Genomic DNA, 19,192 nt, shown 5'->3' on the forward strand with positions numbered 1-19,192 from the left:
TGTATTACTGGGGTATTCTATGAGCCCATATATTAACTCACATGTCACTCAAGTTTTCAATAAGTATTTACTCTGTTTAAGGCACTGTGTAGATAAAGGATACAAAGATAACCATCAGGCCAGGTGCGGTGACTCTTGCTTGTAATCCCAGCACTTTGGGAGGCTGAGGCGGGAGGATGGCTTGAGCTCAGGTGTTTGAGACCAGCCTAGGCAATACAGTGAGACCTCGTATCTATTTTTAAATTGTAAAAATAAAATATTTTAAAAACTCTGGGCCAGGTGCAGTGGTTCATACCTGTAATCTCAGCACTTTGGGAGGCCAAGGCAGGCAGATCACGAGGTCAGGAGTTCAAGACCAGCCTGACCAACATTGCGAAACTCCATCTCTACTAAAAATACAAAAATTAGCCAGGGGTGGTGGTGCCTGCCTGTAATCCCAGCTACTCCAAAGGCTGAGGCAGGAGAATTACTTGAACCTGGGAGGTGGAGGTTGCAGTGAGCCGAGATCTCACCACTGTACTCCAGCCTGGGCGACAGAGCAAAACTCTGCCTCAAAAAACAACCAACCAACCAAACTACCCAACGATAACTATCAAGGAGCCTTAAGAAATAGCCCAGAAAGAGTTAAGACATGAATACACATAACTGCAGCAAAAGGACAGTAAAGCATGCCTTGAAAAATATAGATTATCAAAATCATATATCATTGTTCCTCATAACAACCCTAGGAAATAAGTACTATTTTGCCTATTTTATAACACAAAAACTGTGGCACAAGAGTTTTTAGGTAAATTGCCCATATTTACACAGCTAACAGCTGGCAAAACTAGGATTCAAACCCGGGTTGCACTTGAACCCATGTTCAAGTTGCCTTTTGTCAGAGAATGAATGGGTTTTTAGGCATAGAGAATACATGAGAGCAGCAAAGGAACACAGAGGTCAATTATGGGGAAGGACAAGTAGTTGACTCAGTGTAGTAGAGTGCTTAAAGGGGTGGACTGAGGTGCAAGAGGGAAAGGAAGGCTTCACTGGAGGTCCTTCAATGCCATATTAAGGAATCTGAATTTTAATCCATGGGAGATGGAAAATCATAAAGATTTTGGCTAGGCAAGGTGGCTGATGCCTGTAATCCCAGCACTTTGGGAGGCCGAGGCGGGCAGATCACAAGGTCAAGAGATCGAGCCCAACCTGGCCAACATAGTGAAACCCCGTCTCTACTAAAAATACAAAAATTAGCCGGGTGTGGTGGTGCCTGCCTGTAATCCCAGCTACTCCAGAGGATGAGGCAGGGGAATCACTTGAACCTGGGAGGCGGAGGTTGCAGTGAGCCGAGATCTCACCACTGCACTTCAGCCTGGGCAACAAAGTGAGACTCTGTCTCAAGAACAACAATAAAAAAAAAAAAAAAGCCCAGGCGCAGTGGCTCAAGCCTGTAATCCCAGCACTTTGGGAGGCCGAGGCGGTGGATCACGAGGTCAAGAGATCGAGACCATCCTGGTCAATATGGTGAAACCCCGTCTCTACTAAAAGTACAAAAAATTGGCTGGGCATGGTGGCGCACACCTGTAATCCCAGCTACTCGGGAGGCTGAGGCAGGAGAATTGCCTGAATCCAGGAGGTGGAGGTTTCGGTGAGCCGAGATCACGCCATTGCACTCCAGCCTGGGTAACAGCAGCGAAACTCCGTCTCAAAAAAAAAAAAAAAAAAGAAAGGAAAAAAAAAAAAGAAAATCAAAGATTTTTAGGGCAGGTGTGGTGGCTCATGCCTGTAATCCCAGCATTCTGGGATGCCAAGGTGAGGACTGCTTGAAGCCAGGTGTTTGGGACCAGCCTGCACAAGATAGTGAGACCTTGTCTCTACAAAAAAATAAAAATTAGGCAGCCATGGTGGTGCACACCTGTAGTTGCAGGTACTGCAGAGGCTGAGGGAGGAGAATCACTTAAGCCCAGGACTTTTAGGTTACAGTGAGCTATAATCTTGCCATTACACGCCAGCCTGGGCAAGAGTGAGACTATATCTTAAAAACATTTTTTTGAGGGGGTGGCTCACACGTGTAATCCCAACACTTTGGGAGGCCAAGGTGGGCAGATTGCTTGAGGCCAGGAGTTCAAGACCACCCAGGCCAACATGGCGAAAACCCATCTCTACTAAAAATACAAAACTTAGCCAGGTGTGGTGGTGGTGTACACCTATAATCTCAGCTGCTTGGGAGGCCAAGGAAGGATAATTGCTTGAACCCGGGAAATAGAGGTTACAGTGAGCTGAGATTAGGCCTCTGCCCTCTGCCTAAGCAACAGGAACTTGGTCTCAAAAAAATATATTTTTTTAAATATCACAGGGTAAGAGATTTAATGATCAATTATGCTTCAATGTGGAAGATTACAGTGGCTGCCTGCCTGTGGATAGAATGAACTAGAAAAGGAAGGACTTAGTGGGAAGACCAGATGGGTAATGACTGCAGTTCTCTGGGTTCAAGGTGGTGAGGCCAGGGTACTGGTGGCAAGAACAAAACAGCAGAGATTATGGAATCAGTAAATAGATTTAGAGGGAAGGTGTCAAAGGTAATTTGAAGCTTTGGTGCCTGGCTGGCAGGACAGTGGTACTACAAACTACAATTGGAAACAGGTGGAGGGAGGATCAGATTTGGGAAGGGAAACGAGTTTGCTACCCAATACGGATTGTGTTCCTTTGTTGTCAGAGCTGTGTTGATCTCCCTCCTGAAACTGGGCAGAGGAGTGTTGACAGAATCCTATAATTCTACAGTGAGTTCAGGTAAGGCTTCATCTAGTCAACAATTAGTGAGCTTCTATGATATGCCTGGCACTAAGTGATGTGAAGGTTAAATTTTTAAAAATAATTAAAAAAATTTTTTTTGCCTCAATCCTGAAGCACAATCTTCAGTTAATGGTATTTGACTTGGTTTATATTCCTTTTTTTTGAGACAGGGTCTCGCTCTGTCACCCAGGCTGCAGTGCAGTGAGCTGATCACAGCTCACTACAGATATGACCCCTAGACTCAAGCAATCCTTCCACCTCAGCTTCATGAATAGCTGGGACCACAGGAATGTGTCTCCATACCTAGCTAATTTAAAAATTTTTTTGTAGAGATGGGGTCTTTCTATGTTACCCAGGTTGGCCTCGAATTCCTGAGCTCAAATGATCTTCCCACCTTGGCTTCCCAAAGTCCTGGGATTATAGGCATGAGCCTGGCCACTTTGCTCATATTCTTGATCATATAATCAAATGTTTACTATTTACTCAGTGTGAGATACACTGAGTATAAGTGAATATAAGAATCACTCCCAGCTGGGCGCAGTGGCTCAAGCCTGTAATCCCAGCACTTTGGGAGGCCGAGGTGGGCGGATCACGTCAAGAGATCGAGACCATCCTGGTCAACATGGTGAAACCCCATCTCTACCAAAAATACAAAAAAAAAATTAGCTGGGCATGGTGGCATGCGCCTGTAGTCCCAGCTACCCGGGAGGCTGAGGCAGGAGAATTGCTTGAACCCGGGAGGCGGAGGTTGCAGTGAGCCAAGATCGCACCACTGCACTCCAGCCAGGCTCCTGGCGACAGAGCGAGATTCTGTCTCAAAAAAAAAAAAAAAAAAAAAAAAAAAATCACTCCCTGTTCTCAGAGATCACAATTTTACTGGGAAGCAGTGAATACAAAATGAGTTGCATTCAGATTCTGAAAAGCCAGTAAGCTTACACAGAACAGGGAATTAGGTCCTAGTCAGGGAAGCCACCCAGAAAAATGCTGCAATAATTGAGATATGAGTTGGTAGAAGTGAGTGAAGCTATCTCTGGCAAATAAAAAGGGAAATGGCTGATAAGGCCTGAATTAGTCAAGGGTGTAGAAGAGGGAGTACTTCATGTTTCAGGCCAAGGTGGATGAGGCCTTGTCAGAATGCAATTCATTGCACATACCTTCACATAACACTCTATACAGTTCAGTCTGTCTCTGACTTGTCACCTCCCCTGCTCCCAGAAAATCATTTTTTTTTTTGAGACAGAGTCTCACTGTCACCCAGGCTGGATGTGCAGTGGCATAATCTCAGCTAACTGTAACCTTCACCTCCCACATTCAAGTGATTCTCCTGCCTCAGCCTCCTGAGTAGCTGGAATTACAGGCATGCACCACTATGCCCGGCCAAGTTTTTTTTTTTTTTTTTAATTTTTAGTAGAGACGGGGTTTCACCATGTTGGCCAGGCTGATCTCAAACTTCAAGTGATCAACCCGCCTTGGCCTTCCAAAGTGCTGGGATTAGACATGAGCCACCACCCCTGGCCTCATTTTTCATTTTCTAATGTCATTGTGTGTGTGTGTGTGTGTGTGTGTGAGAGAGAGAGAGACAGGGTCTTGCTCTGCTGCCCATGCTGGAGTTCAGTGGTGCGATCCTGGCTCAACCTCCGCCTCCTGGGTTCAAGTGATTCTCCTGCCTCAGCCTCTCAAGTAACTGGGATTACAGGTGTGCACCACCATGCCCGGCTAATTTTTGTATGTCTAATGTCACTTCTTTCTGGGTAAGGATCTTTGCTATTTTGGGAATACAGGCAGATCTGAGCATTCAACCCCAGGTTCAAGTTGAACAGCTTCTCTTTAATCAAGGGGAGAACACAGGTGTATGAGAGAGTAGAAAAGAAATGTATCAAAAGAAAGAAAGGCTTTCCTTCTTGAAGGGCTGAAGTTGAGAGGGAAAACTCATTTATCACTACAAATCTATGGTAGCTTTCCATGCTAAATTTTGCCTGCCTCTTTTGTGATTTTTTTTTGAGATGGAAGAAGAGTAGGAGCTTTATCTTCTTAGTAACAATTAGGCCGTATTTCTTTTCACCAGGTAGAGGTGCTCAAACATTGTAGTGGTATTAAAAGGCTGAGGAGAGAAATTGAAGACTGGCTTACAGAACTCCACCTGGAGGACAAAATCCTGGCAGATGATTCTTCTCATCTCAGTGCTTTTAAAGTAGTTCAAAATCCTAAAATTCAATGCCAGAAATTCCACACCCATTTAGTAAGCACCTATATATACACTACTACACACAGATTAGCTATCTAAAATGGAAGAAAACTCTTGTGTGAAAGACGAAGTGGAAAGGAGGTGTACATTCCAAGACATCTACCTACAACTGAGAGAAATTAACTACTATTACCTCCTCCCACACCAAGATCTTTCCTCTCTTTGTGTAGCCTAAGCTTTCAGACGCACAACTGCAAACAACTCAAACTGGTTCACAGGATCTGTTCCTTGGTCACTTCAAACAAGATGTTATTTCTGACCCACACTTCCAACCCTACCCAGTGCTGAGTGGATGGGGCAACAATTACGACAGACACTGCTAAGTTTCCACAAATCATTGGTTTATTAGAAAGTTCCTTTCCCTCATTTTACAGCATATATCTCTATCATATGTGATAAAGTTAAATACAATCTGTTATGCTTGTAAGTAAGGATAGGTTATTTTGTTTGTTTTTTTAAGTTTTAAAATCACTATTCTGGAAGTTAAGGAAAATGCCCCTAGGAAGGCAAAGAGGCAGCCAGAGTATGGCTCAATCTACAAGCTAATGGGAAGCAGCACAAAATGTTAATACTGTATTATTTAAATATTTACATGGGCTGAAAGCAAAGAAAAATGAGTCCCTTCAATTACACAGATGATGTTGCTTTTCCAGTGCTAGTTATCCAAGAAGTGATGCTTCTGAATCAGACGAGGAGCACTGAATAGGTAGGAGGGTGGGAGGGCAGTCAAGAGTTGTGTTTGCCTGGCACTTTCTTCTCATAAACTCAAAACCTTTCTCTTTTGAGAATTTGAGAAGGCAGGAACACAGAGCCTTAGCCCAGGTAAGTGAAGTTTTTCTTACCAAGTGACCACCCAGCCAATTCTAGCTACACGAATAGTTAGGAAAATGCCACAGAGGGAATTGTTAAACTCATCAAAGGAGATGGAACCTGCAATACAAGCACCTTTGGGTCAGTGTGTTAATTAGGGCTGAGGGCCTGGATGAAAGGCAAGGAGAGGGGTGAAAGAGGCTTAGGTGGTAATTACGCTGGTCAGTGTCATGGGAGAAAAGAAACAAGGAACGTTTACTGCTTAAACTGAGCTGGGCAGAGGACGTGGAAACTATGAAGCAAAATAATTTGAAGTATCTATAAATGTGCTCACCTCCCAATAAAAGGAAGAAGACTGTTCCAACTCATCCTCCAGTCTACTTCTACTTCGGTTTCTAACAACCCAAAAGGCACATTAAAAAAAAAAAAACTGTCAGAGGAGGCTAAGTACTAGGAAGGCAAACAGACTGACTGCCTGGAACAAGTTACTCAGGGAAACCCAGGATCCCCCCAGAAAATCACGGCATGTCACTGCAGTGAGATTCAGTCAATAAAGCTGTTGAGTCCCCTCCTTCTCTTCTGTGGGGTCCACTGGCTTCTCTGTGTAAAACAACAAAAGTACCCAAGGGAGACTGTCAAAGATGAGCCTCCCTTGGAAGCCCCAAGCTGACCGCTGCCCATTAGCTCAAAAATCCCAATACTGGGGGCACTACTTACTACAAATTACTTAACATTTTGTCCCAACAAAAAATGTTTTAACATTTTATAGTTCTTAACTTCAAAAAATACAGGAGCTTGGTAAAATATACATGCTTAGTCACTTTTGCACCTAGCAGAAAACAAATACTTTTATTTTTTGTTTTCATTTTATAACCTTTAAAGTTTCTTAATTCAACTAAGGCAAACATATTTACACAAAGCCACCAGAACGAGGATCACTTAAAGAGCTGGATGTAAAAAATATTATTGCAGTATACTACAAATATGGAACCTTTCTTATATGAGCTACAAAAAGCAGCATTTACGTTTATAGAGTTCAGTGCAATTTTTTACATTAAAAAATCCTATAAATTAAAAAGGAAACATCAACACAACAAGAAAATATACCCTTCACTTCAGACACATGAACTCCTCTCTGGGAAAGCACATGGGCAACTGTATATTCCGCAGAGCTTCTATTCATGATAGGATCTCCTTTTCTGGGATATGGAGATGCCTCCTCTGGAGTGAGGGACATCAGGATAACAGTGCCAAATGTGTGGCTCCATTTATGTGGGGCTGGATCGAATTGCAGCCTGAGTTGCATCAGGTTCCAGGTCAGACTCCCTTTCCATCTCACCTGGGGTAACATAAGGTCACCAAGGATGGTCAAAGATACTACCCCAAAGTGGTGGCACTTTCACCACGAGAACAACTTGGCCTTCCTTGTGGCACTGAGAAGGCAAGATCAGACGGGCCCACAGCAAGTGCTTTGGTGACAACCCACTGCCCAGAGAGGAGGAAAATGTTTAAAAATTTACAGAAGGGAAGAGCAGAGGATAAAAAGCAAAAGGAGGAAGGAATTATCTAAACTTGACAGTTAGGAGATGTTGCTGCAGAGGGGTGGGTAGCACTTACTGGTGTTCCCTAGCTTGGAAACACAGGAGAGGGAGAGACAAATTGAGAGGATGACAGGAAAAAAGAAATCCCTGATAGTAAACTCAAAGCAAACTTCAAATCTAAACCCACCCCTGCAAGCCAAAACTCAATTCTTTGGCTGCCAGACACTGCCCATCCCAGCTTCTATTTGCTGGTATTAATGGCTCAACACCCCCAAGGGAACATTTATGGTTCTCCTTCCCTGGCCCTACATAGGATCCCATCCCCAACTCATGTGCCATGGCTGGGAGGATGCTGCAGGTCCTGACCTGAGAAGATGGGGTGAAGTAGTGGGTGAAGGTGGAGGGCGGTGGCAGCTGCTGCAGCAGGCCGTGGGGCAAGTAGGGTGGGGTAGAGGGCAGCATGTGGGACAGGGTGAAAGGTGAACGGCCCAGGATGGATGGCTGAGGCAGGAATGATGTGGATGGGATGGCTAGCGAGAAAGGTGGCAGGGTGGCCAGGGATGATTGAGTGAGTGAGGTGGGACAAGGAAATGGGAGTCAGATGGGGCTGGGGAATATGATGCACCTGGGCAAGTGGTTGGGGATGGGGGTGGGGGTGAATGCCAATGGCAGCAGCAGCTGCTGCAGCATGATGTTGTAGGATGGCATGCTGAACAGTTGTGATGGAGGTGGCAGAGGCTGTAGCTGGCTGCTGAATGTGGATGGGCTGCAGGGCTGGTGTGGCTGGGGCCAGCGCAGCTGAGGCTGGAAAGGCCTTTACTTGCTTGGCCAGAAGCTGCTGTTGGATGTGTTGCTGTGCAGCCTGTTGGAGCTTGCTGTACTTCTCCATCTCCTCAGGGGTGAAGGTGATGGGCTGGCTCTCCAGGGGGGCCAGTGAAGCATCCTCAGCCCCATCTGTTGACTCAATACTAGGATCTCCACTGGGAGGCACATAACTGGCAAAATGCTCAAGGTCTGGTGCTATAGGCAGCAAGCTGGATTCCAGAGGGCCTGGTTGACTGCTGCTATCCAGGGACTCCAGGGTGTCTCCGTCACTGGGCTCGGGGAGGTAGTTAAGGGAGATGGTTGGGTCCCCAGGGTAGCAGTCAGAGTGTGCTGGGGTGCCTAGCGGAGCCACAGGGTGATCAGCAGTAGCTTCTTCAGACTTTGGCTCTTCTGGAGGTGGCTCTGATAAGGGGCCAGTTGTTTCCTCTGAAGGGAACTGATGCCCAAAAAGGGGATCACTACTCCCTGGGGGCCCTTCTTCCATCTCTGACTGTTCTTGCTCTTCCCCCCTTTCCAAGCCAGACTCTTCACATTTTTTGTTGGGCTTTCGGGTAGCTGGGAGCTTCCCTATCAGTGGAAGGATAGGTTTATTGCCAAGAGATGGGGGGAGCTTGGGCCCAAAGTAACCTTGTGGGGGATCTTTGAGCTTGGGCCCAGCTTTATTAGGGGTGGTCTGCACCTCCTCACTCACGCTAGGTTTCCTCTCCACTTTCTTTGACTGGATCTTCTCCAGTAGCAGTTTGGCAGTGACAGAGTTCTTGTCTTCAGGACTGCAGTCGCTTTCTGACCCTCTTCCTGTGCCAATGTTGCTGTTTTGGGTAGGTGGACCTGTCCCTTTACTGTCATCTCCTCTGCCATCATCTTTCTTCCCGGGACCTTCTCCCCGGCCTGATCGGAAATAGTGGGGGGACTGGGAGCGATAGATCTTAGAACGAATGAAGTCCCGACGCCCAGAATGCCTCTCCTCAGGGCTCTCGTGACCCCACGATCCCTTCCTGGAGCCTGATCTCTGGGAAGGGCTCCTGGTGCTGCGGCTGCGGTCCCGGCTATAGCTCCGGCTCCTTTGCCAGCTGTGGGCTGTAGTGCTACGGCTTCTCCGCTTGCTCCGACTACGACTACAACTACTGCTGCGGCTGCGGCCCCGGGATCTTGAGCGCTCTCTGGTATGACTCCGAGATCGGCTTCGGGACTGGCTGCAACTGAGGCTATAGTCATCATCAGAAGACGAATATTTGTGCCGTTTGGATCGGTGTTTGGAGCTGGCATAGTCTGAGTCATCTGAGTCATGGGAACGTTTGGAGTGCCTTCGTGATCGGTCACTATAGTCACTGTAGCTGTCATCAGAGTAACTGCGCTGTCTACTATAGCAGCTCTGGTCTGAGGAGGCATCTGAGCTACTTGAATAAGAACGCCGGGAGGAACGATGTGAGGAATGGCGCCGGCCAGACCTCGAGCGGCTTCGGGAATGCTCACTGCCTGAATCTTCCTCCTCTTCCTCACTGTACTGGGATGGAGACTTCTGGTGTAGCCGGTGTGATGAAGCATCATCACTATCTTCATCTCCACTACTGGGTTGGCTCCGATGGCTAGACCGGCTGCTCCGTTTGGTGCCTGCTCTTCGCTGGCAGGATGAAGATGGAAGTTCACCTTTGTGTTTCCTCCCACCATGGTCTTGGGAGCTGCTACCGCCCCCACCTTCATCCTTTTTGCCACTGCTCCCCTCTTCAGCTGGGAGGGATCTTCGCTGGGAGTCATCTTGAGCTCGCCGCCGTCTTCTTGGTGGTGCAGGACTGCCACTCCCAGGGGGTTCTGGTTTAGGTCCTCGTTCAGACTCTGCTGGGGCTGATGACTTATTCTTCTTTCGTTTTCGTTTCTTGCGCTTCTTAGATTTCTCCCCTGATTCTGCCTTAGAGCTTTTCTCTTCTGTGTCAGCCTTGTGTTTACGTTTGTGTTTGCTGGATTTTTTGTGTTTCTTTTTCTTTTTATGCCGGTGGGACTTCCCAGATCGTTCTTTCTTGCTGGGAAGGCTTCTCCCTGTGTCTTCTGTCTCAGACCCATGGCTACCCACAGGCTCCTGCTTGTTCAGGCTGCTACAGGCAGACCCTGAAGCAGGTGCATCCATTCTGCCTCCTGAGGAATGTACTATTTTCTCTCCACCCCCTTCCTTGTTTTTATTTGGCTCACCAGGATCTAGGCCTTGGAGATGATCCTTTGAGGAGCTTCCAATATCCTTTGGCTTTTCTGTCCCTTTAGTTCTGGCATCTTTGTTCCTTGAAAGTTTAAAGTCAAAATATAAAGGGTTACAACTGTATGAAATGGATGGTTCTGCCTTGGTGAAAATTAATAGTTCTGATGGCCACTGGAGGGCAGTGCTTTCATCTTTGCTCAAAACTGGGAAAAAGGGACCAGTAGGATGTTTGGGTCCTTCTTGGCTTTCTTTCCCTGCTGGGGTGGCCAGAGAGGTTTCTTTGGAAGAGTTGGACTCACACATTTGGGTCTCTGAAACCTTCTGACTATGACTCTCTGAACTTCGATTACTTAAATCCCCTCCTAAGGCTTTCTTTGCCTCAGTTTTGCTTCCCGGTTCTGAGGGCTCGGTCATCCTGGTTTCCTTTGGCTGCTCAGAGACTTCACTAATAGTCTTTTCTGCTTCTTGGCTTGCTGCCACCTTGATGCAGCTTTTAGGCTTGGGAGAACTGCCTTTTTTACTCTCTGGGGCATTCTTTGGGTGTGTACTATTATCACCTTCCATTTGTTCACTGGCTCTCATAAAAAGCAGGAAGGGAAAATTAGGTTTTACTTTGCAGTGTGCTGGGGGGATGTAGTGGTAATACTCGGGCTCTGTAGCCCCAGCTCCTTCTTCTCGCTTCATCCTTTTTAATTTGGATAATGTTGAGGCAAGGGACCCTCCATCCTGAGGGTCTTCATCCTCTTTTTTACCATCAAGATTACTGCTACCATCAGAGTCTCCTACCTTCTGCAGTACGTGGTCAGAACCCTTCTCATCAGGTTTTGTTCCATCTTCAGAGGTCCCTTCCTCCACGTGGTCCTTGAAAACTGATGCTATCGATTCAAGTTTGACAGGAGCCTTCTTGGCAAAAGAAAATGACACTCCCAATTTTTGCAATGGGGTCCCCAGATTATTCTTAATGCCAAAGCTGATGCCTTGGGAGGCTGACCCAGGAGGCTGTGCCAATCCAGTGGTATTAGTGATTTGTACTGCAGTGAAAGGGCCTCCTTTATCTGTGGAGAATTCAGATCCCAGGGCACAAGAGGCAGTGGCACCTGTGCCACTATTTGTAGCTGATTCATCCTTATCATCTTCTCCACCTTCTTCATCTACAGCCACTGTGGTTGGTCTGAACATGGGACCACTTCCAGGTGCACTACACGACGATTTATAAAAATAAAAAACAAACAAAAAACAGGTTTAGGAGTACATTTCATAAACCTTATAAAATACTCATCTCTTATATACTATCATTCATTATAGGGAGGTCTCAAAGACAGTGAGTGGTGGTTATATTCCCGAGCCCTATACTAACAAATGCGATTTTCTCAGAGAAGGTTAGGCAAAGACTCATTCTGTTAACCTACCAAACTAAATTCCCAGGGCCAGCCAGTTATTGCTGTTTCATCTTAAGCTGTCGAATGTACAAAAAGCAGGGCTTGGTGGCTCACGTCTGTAATCCCAGCACTTTGGGAGGCCAAGGTGGGCAGATTGCTTGAGGTCAGGAGTTCGAGACTAGCATGCCAACATAGTGAAACCCTGTTTCTACTAAAAATACAAAAATTAGGCCAGGAGCAGTGGCTCACGTTTGTAATCCCAGCACTTTGGGAGGCTGAGGTGGGCAGATCACTTGAGATCAGGAGTTTGTAACCAGTCTGGTCAAATGGTGAAACTCTGTCTTTACTAAAAATACAGAATTGGCCGGGCGTGGTGGCACACACCTGTAATCCCAGCCACTCAGGAGGCTGAAGTAGGAGAATTGCTTGAACCTAGGAGATGGAAGGTGCAGTGAACCAAAAACGTGCCACTGCACTCCAGGCTGGGTGACAGACCGAGACTCTGTCTCAAAAAAAAAAAAAAAAGTACAAAAAGATTTACATCATGACTCAAATAGTCCATCATTACTATGTTTCTGATCTCATTTCTTATTCTATCATCCTATCCCTCAGTATTTTACCCAATGTACAATGTATGGCTGTATATGTATTCACAAAGGTTTTGTTTCATTCAATTAAGGAAAAAATCTCGCTGGGCAAGGGTGGCTCACATCTGTAATCTCTGATTTAGGAAGCTGAGGTGGGAGGATTGCCTGAGGCCAGGAGGTCAAGACCAGTCTGGGCAACACAGTGAGACCCCACCTCTAAAAATAACAAAATCAATAAAAATTTCCCTATACTTTCAAATTTCAGTTTTAAAAAATGTGGGTATTTTTGAGTTAAACATAGAAAAGTCCACTGTGCTACTTATGGCAGGTCTGTGGTATGTCTGTCATAGAAACTAAAAAGTAAGTCCATGCCTATCTCCTGGGTACCATAACAAGCATTTGCTTTGGTTTTGTGGCAGTTTCTGGGCATTCAGTACTATGGTCACAATGTCACTGAGCACTTTCATCTTTGACAAAAGGAACACCAAGGAGCCTCGATAGTTTTAAACTGCTGCTCTTGCCTGAAAGTTTTATTTTTTAGAGATGGAGTTTAAATGTGTTGCTCAGGCTGGAGTGAAAAGTGGCATGATCATAGCTCACTGCAATCTCAAACTCTTGGCTCCATCATCCCACTTCAGCCTCTTGAAAAGCTAGGACTGCAGGTGGACATCACCATACTGGCTAATTTTATTTATTTATTTAGAGATAGTATCATTCTGTTGCTCAGGCTGAAGTGCAGTGGTGAGATCTCAGCTCACTCCTACCTTTGCCTCCAGGGTTCAAGCAATTATCCTGCCTTAGCCTCCCAAGTAGCTGGGATTATAGGAGCCCGTGCCACCATGCCGGGCTAATTTTTGTATTTTAAGTAGAGACGGGGTTTCGTCATATTGGTCAGGCTGGTCTCGAACTCCTGGCTTCAAGTGATCTGCCCACCTCGCCCTCCCAAAGTGCTGGGATTACAGGTGTGAGCCATCATGGCTGGACCATGATGGCTAATTAAAAAAAATTTTTTGTAGAGACAGAGTCTTGCTATGTTGACCAGATTTGTCTTGAATACCTGGCCTCAAGAGATCCTCCTGTCTCTGCCTCCCAGAGTGCTGGGATTAGAGGTGTGAGTCACCGTCCATCTGGCCTACATTTCTTCTTTTTTTAAACAGTTTTGCTTTGTCACCAGGCTGAAGTGCAGTGGCACAATCTTGGCTCAGTGCAACCTCCGCCTCCCAGGTTCAAGCAATTCCCCTGCCTCAGCCTCCTGAGAGCTGGGACTACAAGCACACGCCACCAAGCCCAGCTAATTTTTTATGTTTTAGTCTAAGGGGTTTCATCATGTTGGCCAGGATGGTCTCGCTCTCCTGACCTCTTGTTCCACCCACCCCGGCCTCCCAAAGTACTAGAATTACAGGTGTGAGCCACTGTGCCCGGCCTTTATTGCAATTTTTATAGTGTGTACACTATACAATGCACACTATACCCTTAAATTCCAAATCAAGAACTAAATAGCATTAGATACCTATTTGTATGATGTCCTTGTTACCTGAACCCTAGCTACTAGCTGTCCTCAACTCAGGGATAAGTATATTCAGACAATGTGTAATCTCTTGCTATCTAAATTGTTACTACTAGAAAATGGGAACTCAACAGATTTGGAGAGCAAGAGATACTTACACTTATGAAACCTACTCCATAGCAAACAAACAAAAAAATACCCGCCTTTAAACGGAATAAAAAGGGGATTCTGTTTTTTGAGACAGGGTCTTGCTTTATCAGGCTGTAATGCAATGGTGCGATCACAGCTCACTGCAGCCTTGATTTCCCAGGCTCAAGTGATTCTTCCACTTTAGCCTCCTCAGTAGCTGGGACTACAGGCATGTGCCACCATGCCCGGCTAATTTTTAAGATTTTGTTTTTAGAGAAAGGGTCTTTCCTATGTTGGCCTGGCTGGTCTTGAGCTCCTGGATTCAAGTGATCCTCTTGCTTTGGCCTCCCAAAATGCTGGGATTATAGGTGTGAGTCACTACGCCCAGCATGTGCTTTTTAATATAAATGTTAAAAAATGGGAATAATTGTAACAGTGCCATCATTTATTTATTATCTCTAATGTGCTAGGCATTCCTTCAAGCATTTCCAAGTTAATAACTCAATCACTCCTCACAACTGTAAGTTGTTCTTGTCTCTATCTTACAGACACGGAAACTGAGGCATAGAGAGTTTAGATATAACTTTATTAAGTCAAACAGTAAGAAGAAAATGGCCTCAAAAATATACATACTTAATCAGTATATTATACTGCAAGTATACAGATATACTTTTAGTTTGAAAGAAGGATCAATTAAACATTCTAAGGAACTGGAGAACATTATGTTAAGTAAAATAACCCAGAAACAGAAAATTAAACACTGTAGGTTCTCACTCCTATGTGGAAGCTAGAAAAAAAAAAAAAAGTTGATCTCATAGAAGTAAAAAGTAGAACAAAGGATACTAGAAGCTGGGAAGGGTGGGAGAGGGAGATTTATTACAAAATTACAGCTAACTAGGAAGAGTAAGTTCCAGTGTTCTAGACCACTGTAGGATGACTAGAGTTAACAATACTATGTAGTTTTGGCCAGAGGGTGGTGGCTCACGCCTGTAATCCCAGTACTTTGGGAGGCTGAGGAGTGTGGATCAAGAAGTCAGGAATTCGAGACCACCCTGACTAATATGGTGAAACCCTGTCTCTACTAAAAATACAAAAATGAGCCAGATATGGCGGTGTGCACCTGTAATCCCAGCTACTTGGGAGGTTGAGAAAGGAGAACTGCTTGAACTCGGGAGGCAGAGGCTGCAGTGAGCTGAGATCGTGCCATTTCACTCCAGCCTGGGAGACACAGTGAGACTGTCTCAAAAAAACAAAAAACAGGCCGGGCGCGGTGGCTCACGCCTATAATCCCAGCACTCCGGGAGGCCGAGGTGAGTGGATCACGAGGTCAAGAGATCGAGACTATCCTGGTCAACGAGGTGAAACCCTGTCTCTACTAGAAGTACAAAAATTAGCTGGGCATGGTGGTGTGTGCCTGTAGTCCCAGCTACTTGGGAGGCTGAGGCAGGAGAATTGCTTGAACCCAGAAGGCGGAGGTTGCGGTGAGCCGAGATCGTGCCACTGCACTCCAGTCTTGGTAACAACAGCGAAACTCCGTCTCAAAACAAAACAAAAACAAACCCAAACAGACAATACTATGTAGTTTCAAATAGTTAGAAAGAGGATATTAAATGTCCTGCACAAAGAAATGATAAATGTTTGAGGTGATGGATATGGTAATTACCCTGATCTGATCACTATACATTATATGTACTGAAGCATTACTACATAACCCGTGAATATGTACAATTATTATTTGTCAATTAAAAAAATTCAAGGTTTATAATTCTTAAATCTTAATTTAATCATTAAATTTAATCTTAAATCTATAAAATTTTAAGGATTATATTTATCTGTACAACCCTCTGAGAAAAAATATACTCACCATTCAGCTTGTTTTCTTTGCTCTGCCAGCTCATGGAGCCGCCGAAGGGCTTTTTCCTGTTTTTTCTCATCCTTGCGGGATCTTGAAGAGACATTTCGAGCAAACTCTCTCTGCTTGAGATCTTTTAATCTCTGGGTTAAAATAAAGAAAGATATAGAGGGTGGATGATTTAGAGTAACTTAGGAACCTGAAAGCAAAGCCTTAGGACACGACCCTCAACCAATAGTTACAGTATTAGTGTAGAATACATTATCATATTCTCTTATGGCAATTGAAAACACAATGGCTGATTACTTTGGGTATAGCACTTGCAGTATCTGCATTTCTAATTAGGACAACGCATCATTTGCTTTATTAGGCGAAATAAAATGATCTCAAATGCAACAAGGAAATTTTAGAACACTGGGAGGAAAGAAAAGGGACTATTTAATCACCTGCTCCTCCAGGATGCAAAACTAGACAAACAGAACATGAGATAAATTGCAATATCACAAGCCAAAGAGAACAGAAAGGGGTTAGGCTAGTACAGAAAATTACCCAGGTGTAAGATCTTGAAAAGCAATGTACAGCTTACATGGGGGGGGTTATTAAAATTAGAACAAATAGAAAGCATACTTTTATTTCACCATAAAAAGGTGTTGTTATTTTTTTTCAGCATGAATAGAGGTTTCCTGTAACTACTGAATAAACCCAAGAGAGGTCTCCCTCTCCAAGAGAGGTCTTCCAGTGCTAGCATGTTTAGAGCTCACCAGTCTGACCACTTTTATCTGGTCAGCCTGCTGAAAGTAGTATGTGAGGCTTTGCATTCCTTCATGGCCCTGAGAGGAATATCCAGGGGATGAGGAGGGAGAGCAGAGATAAGTCAAAGATTTTACTTAAAATCCAGATAACAGAATGGGTCTTTTATTTTCAGAAGCTACTGTATAATTTTCCTTAAAACAAAACAAACTATAACCAAAAAAGAACAGTGTTATGACACACTGGTGACAGAACCCAGACATATCTATCTGCAATGAAGACACAACTAAAATTATTTTCAAGACATTAGATAACACAAGAAACAAACAAAACGAAACATATACATTAGCCTATGCTTTTACAACAGCATTGGGAAAAGGAATTTGACCCAGTATAAAGTGGACATTGCTTTGTGGAAAGGCATGATGTTTAACAGACAGAGGAATTTTCTTACCTAATATTTATGAAATGTGTTTTGAATCTTTTTAAATTGGAAGAGGGGAAGGGTAGAAAGACACACACAATAAAAGATATACAGCTAAAGACACTAGTAGAAAAACTCACTCTTGTGATCTGGGCTCCCAAATTAGAAGGATTTGCTTTCAATACATCAGCTGAAAATGTCACATCACAAAGAAAAAAAAGTAAAAAATAAAACAAGAGTGGAAGAGAAAAAAAAAATAAAGCAAGCATTACTACACAAGCTCTCTTAGTGAATCTGTAAACTATTATACTGAACAATCAGGGACAAAGCCATCAATTCTAAAAGGGCTGGGGAGAAGGGAAGCACCTGTACAACATATATATGTGTACATACACACAGACTGACATAGTAATCCCACCTAGAAAAATGAAACTACCTGTATTTCTTTCAGAAAAATGGTTCCAGAACTTTGGAAAAGACCATTGTGGCATAAAAAAGCAGTCTTGTTTCCATTAGCCCTTATTTTGGGGAAGTTGAAGCAATGAACAGCTGGCAAAACTATTAGTGCCCATAATTAAGATTTTTTTTTTGAGACACAGTCTCTCTCTGTCGCCCAGGCTGGAGTGCAGTGACATAATCCTGCACCTCCCAGGTTCAAGCAATTCTCATGCCTCAGCCTCCCAAGTAGCTGGGATTACAGGCGTGCACCCCCATGCCTGGCTCATTTTTGTATTTTTAGTAGAGACGGAGTTTCATCACGGTGGCCAGGGTGGTCTCAAACTCCTGGCCTCAAGTGATCTCAAATGCCTCGGCCTCCCAAAGTGCTGGGATTAAAGGCATGAGCCAACACGCCTAGCCCACAATTAAGATTTTTATAATGTCACTTCAAGATAAAGGATCAACTATTTTAAATAAATATGAATTCCAATTTCCTTCTCCTGAGGTGAATGGGCAGAAATAAAAGGCTTATCAGGCCTATTATATGATTACCTTTGGCCACAAACCTAATTTTTTCTTCCCCAACCACATAACAGGTTTTCTAGCCAAGATTTAGATAGAATGTATCTTCTTCTCCTATCTGCCATTTTCTCCCTCTCTCCTCTCAACTCAAGGCAACCTCCGCCTCCTGGGTCCAAGCGATTCTTCTGTCTCAGCCTCCTGAGTAGCTGAGACTACAGGTCCCTGTCACCATGTCTGGCTGATTTTCTGTATTTTTAGTAGAGATAGGGTTTCATCTTGTTGGCCAGGGTAGTCTCTGACCTCAAGTGATCCGCCCACCTTGGCTTCCCCAAGTGCTGGGATTACAGGCATGAGCCACCATGCCCGGCCTGCCATCTTCTCTCTAGCTACCTGCTAAGACTGGAAAATCTCCCTATGCCATTTCTCCCCCTCTTACAAATATTTCATTACTTTTAGAAAGCATTTTTCAAACTACAGGACATTCTCCAAAATAACAATCATTTTGTCAAAGTATGGAGTCTCCAGGCTGAGTTGAGATTAAGCTTTCCGTTCAGCAGCCACTCTGTACAACCTTGAAGTTGAAGGAACAGAACCATGTCCACATCATGTGGAAGACATCCTATCTCAAATTCCCACCACAGGAATATGGTTGGAGGTAGAGAAGGAAGAAAATGGGATGATGTAATAAAAGAATCTAAATTGCAGGCTCCCTCTGGGCATATCTATCCTAATTAATACCCCCATAAGGCTTAGAAAGGCTCCCAACATCACATTTTCACACTACAAACTTTATAGTTAAGTCTGCAGTCCCAAAAGCAGAATTGAGAACCCCAGAATTCTAACCCCAACCTTTGAGGCAGGACTCAGCAAATGCTCTGAAACTCAGTATGTGTACTTGAGGTTTCTCTCAGATGAGGACATTCTGGTGACTTTTAAGAGACAAAGTCTCACTGTGTTGCCCAGGCTGAAAGGCTGGGGCTATTCACATGTGTGATTCCACTACTGATCAGCTTGGGAGTTTTGACCTGCTCTGTTTTCGCCCTGCACCAGTTCACCTCTCCTTAAGAAACTTGGGTTGGTCCCATGCTCCTGTGAGTTTGATGTCTACTTAGTGCAGACACCGTCAGCCTAGCACACATAGCCCAGAACTTCTGGACTCAAGTGATCCCCCAGTCTCAGTCTCCCTGTAAGTCAGGACTACAGCAATGCACCACCAGACC

General features: G+C 44.6%; 1 protein-coding gene across 19 annotated transcripts in view; it reads right to left on the minus strand.

Moving 5' to 3' along the window:
- Positions 1-5,344: 5,344 nt before the first annotated feature.
- The window catches only part of GPATCH8 (G-patch domain containing 8), a 110,540-nt gene continuing 96,692 nt past the window's right edge, over positions 5,345-19,192 (minus strand). For 11 of the 19 annotated variants that reach the window (XM_035302989.3, XM_078372660.1, XM_035302991.3 and 8 more), the window contains 3 exons: positions 17,153-17,202; positions 15,851-15,981; positions 5,345-11,582 (listed from right to left, as the gene is read on the minus strand). In XM_035302989.3, the coding sequence (XP_035158880.3) occupies positions 7,700-11,582; positions 15,851-15,981; positions 17,153-17,202 (4,064 nt within the window). In that variant the 3' untranslated portion in view covers positions 5,345-7,699. The remainder of the gene's footprint in view (positions 11,583-15,850; positions 15,982-17,152; positions 17,203-19,192) is intronic. The other 8 variants (XM_078372668.1, XM_003732922.6, XM_078372663.1 and 5 more) reach the window with 1 other exon arrangement.

This window comes from Callithrix jacchus, chromosome 5 (genome assembly GCF_049354715.1).
Source record: "Callithrix jacchus isolate 240 chromosome 5, calJac240_pri, whole genome shotgun sequence".
Classification (NCBI taxonomy): domain Eukaryota; kingdom Metazoa; phylum Chordata; class Mammalia; order Primates; family Cebidae; genus Callithrix; species Callithrix jacchus.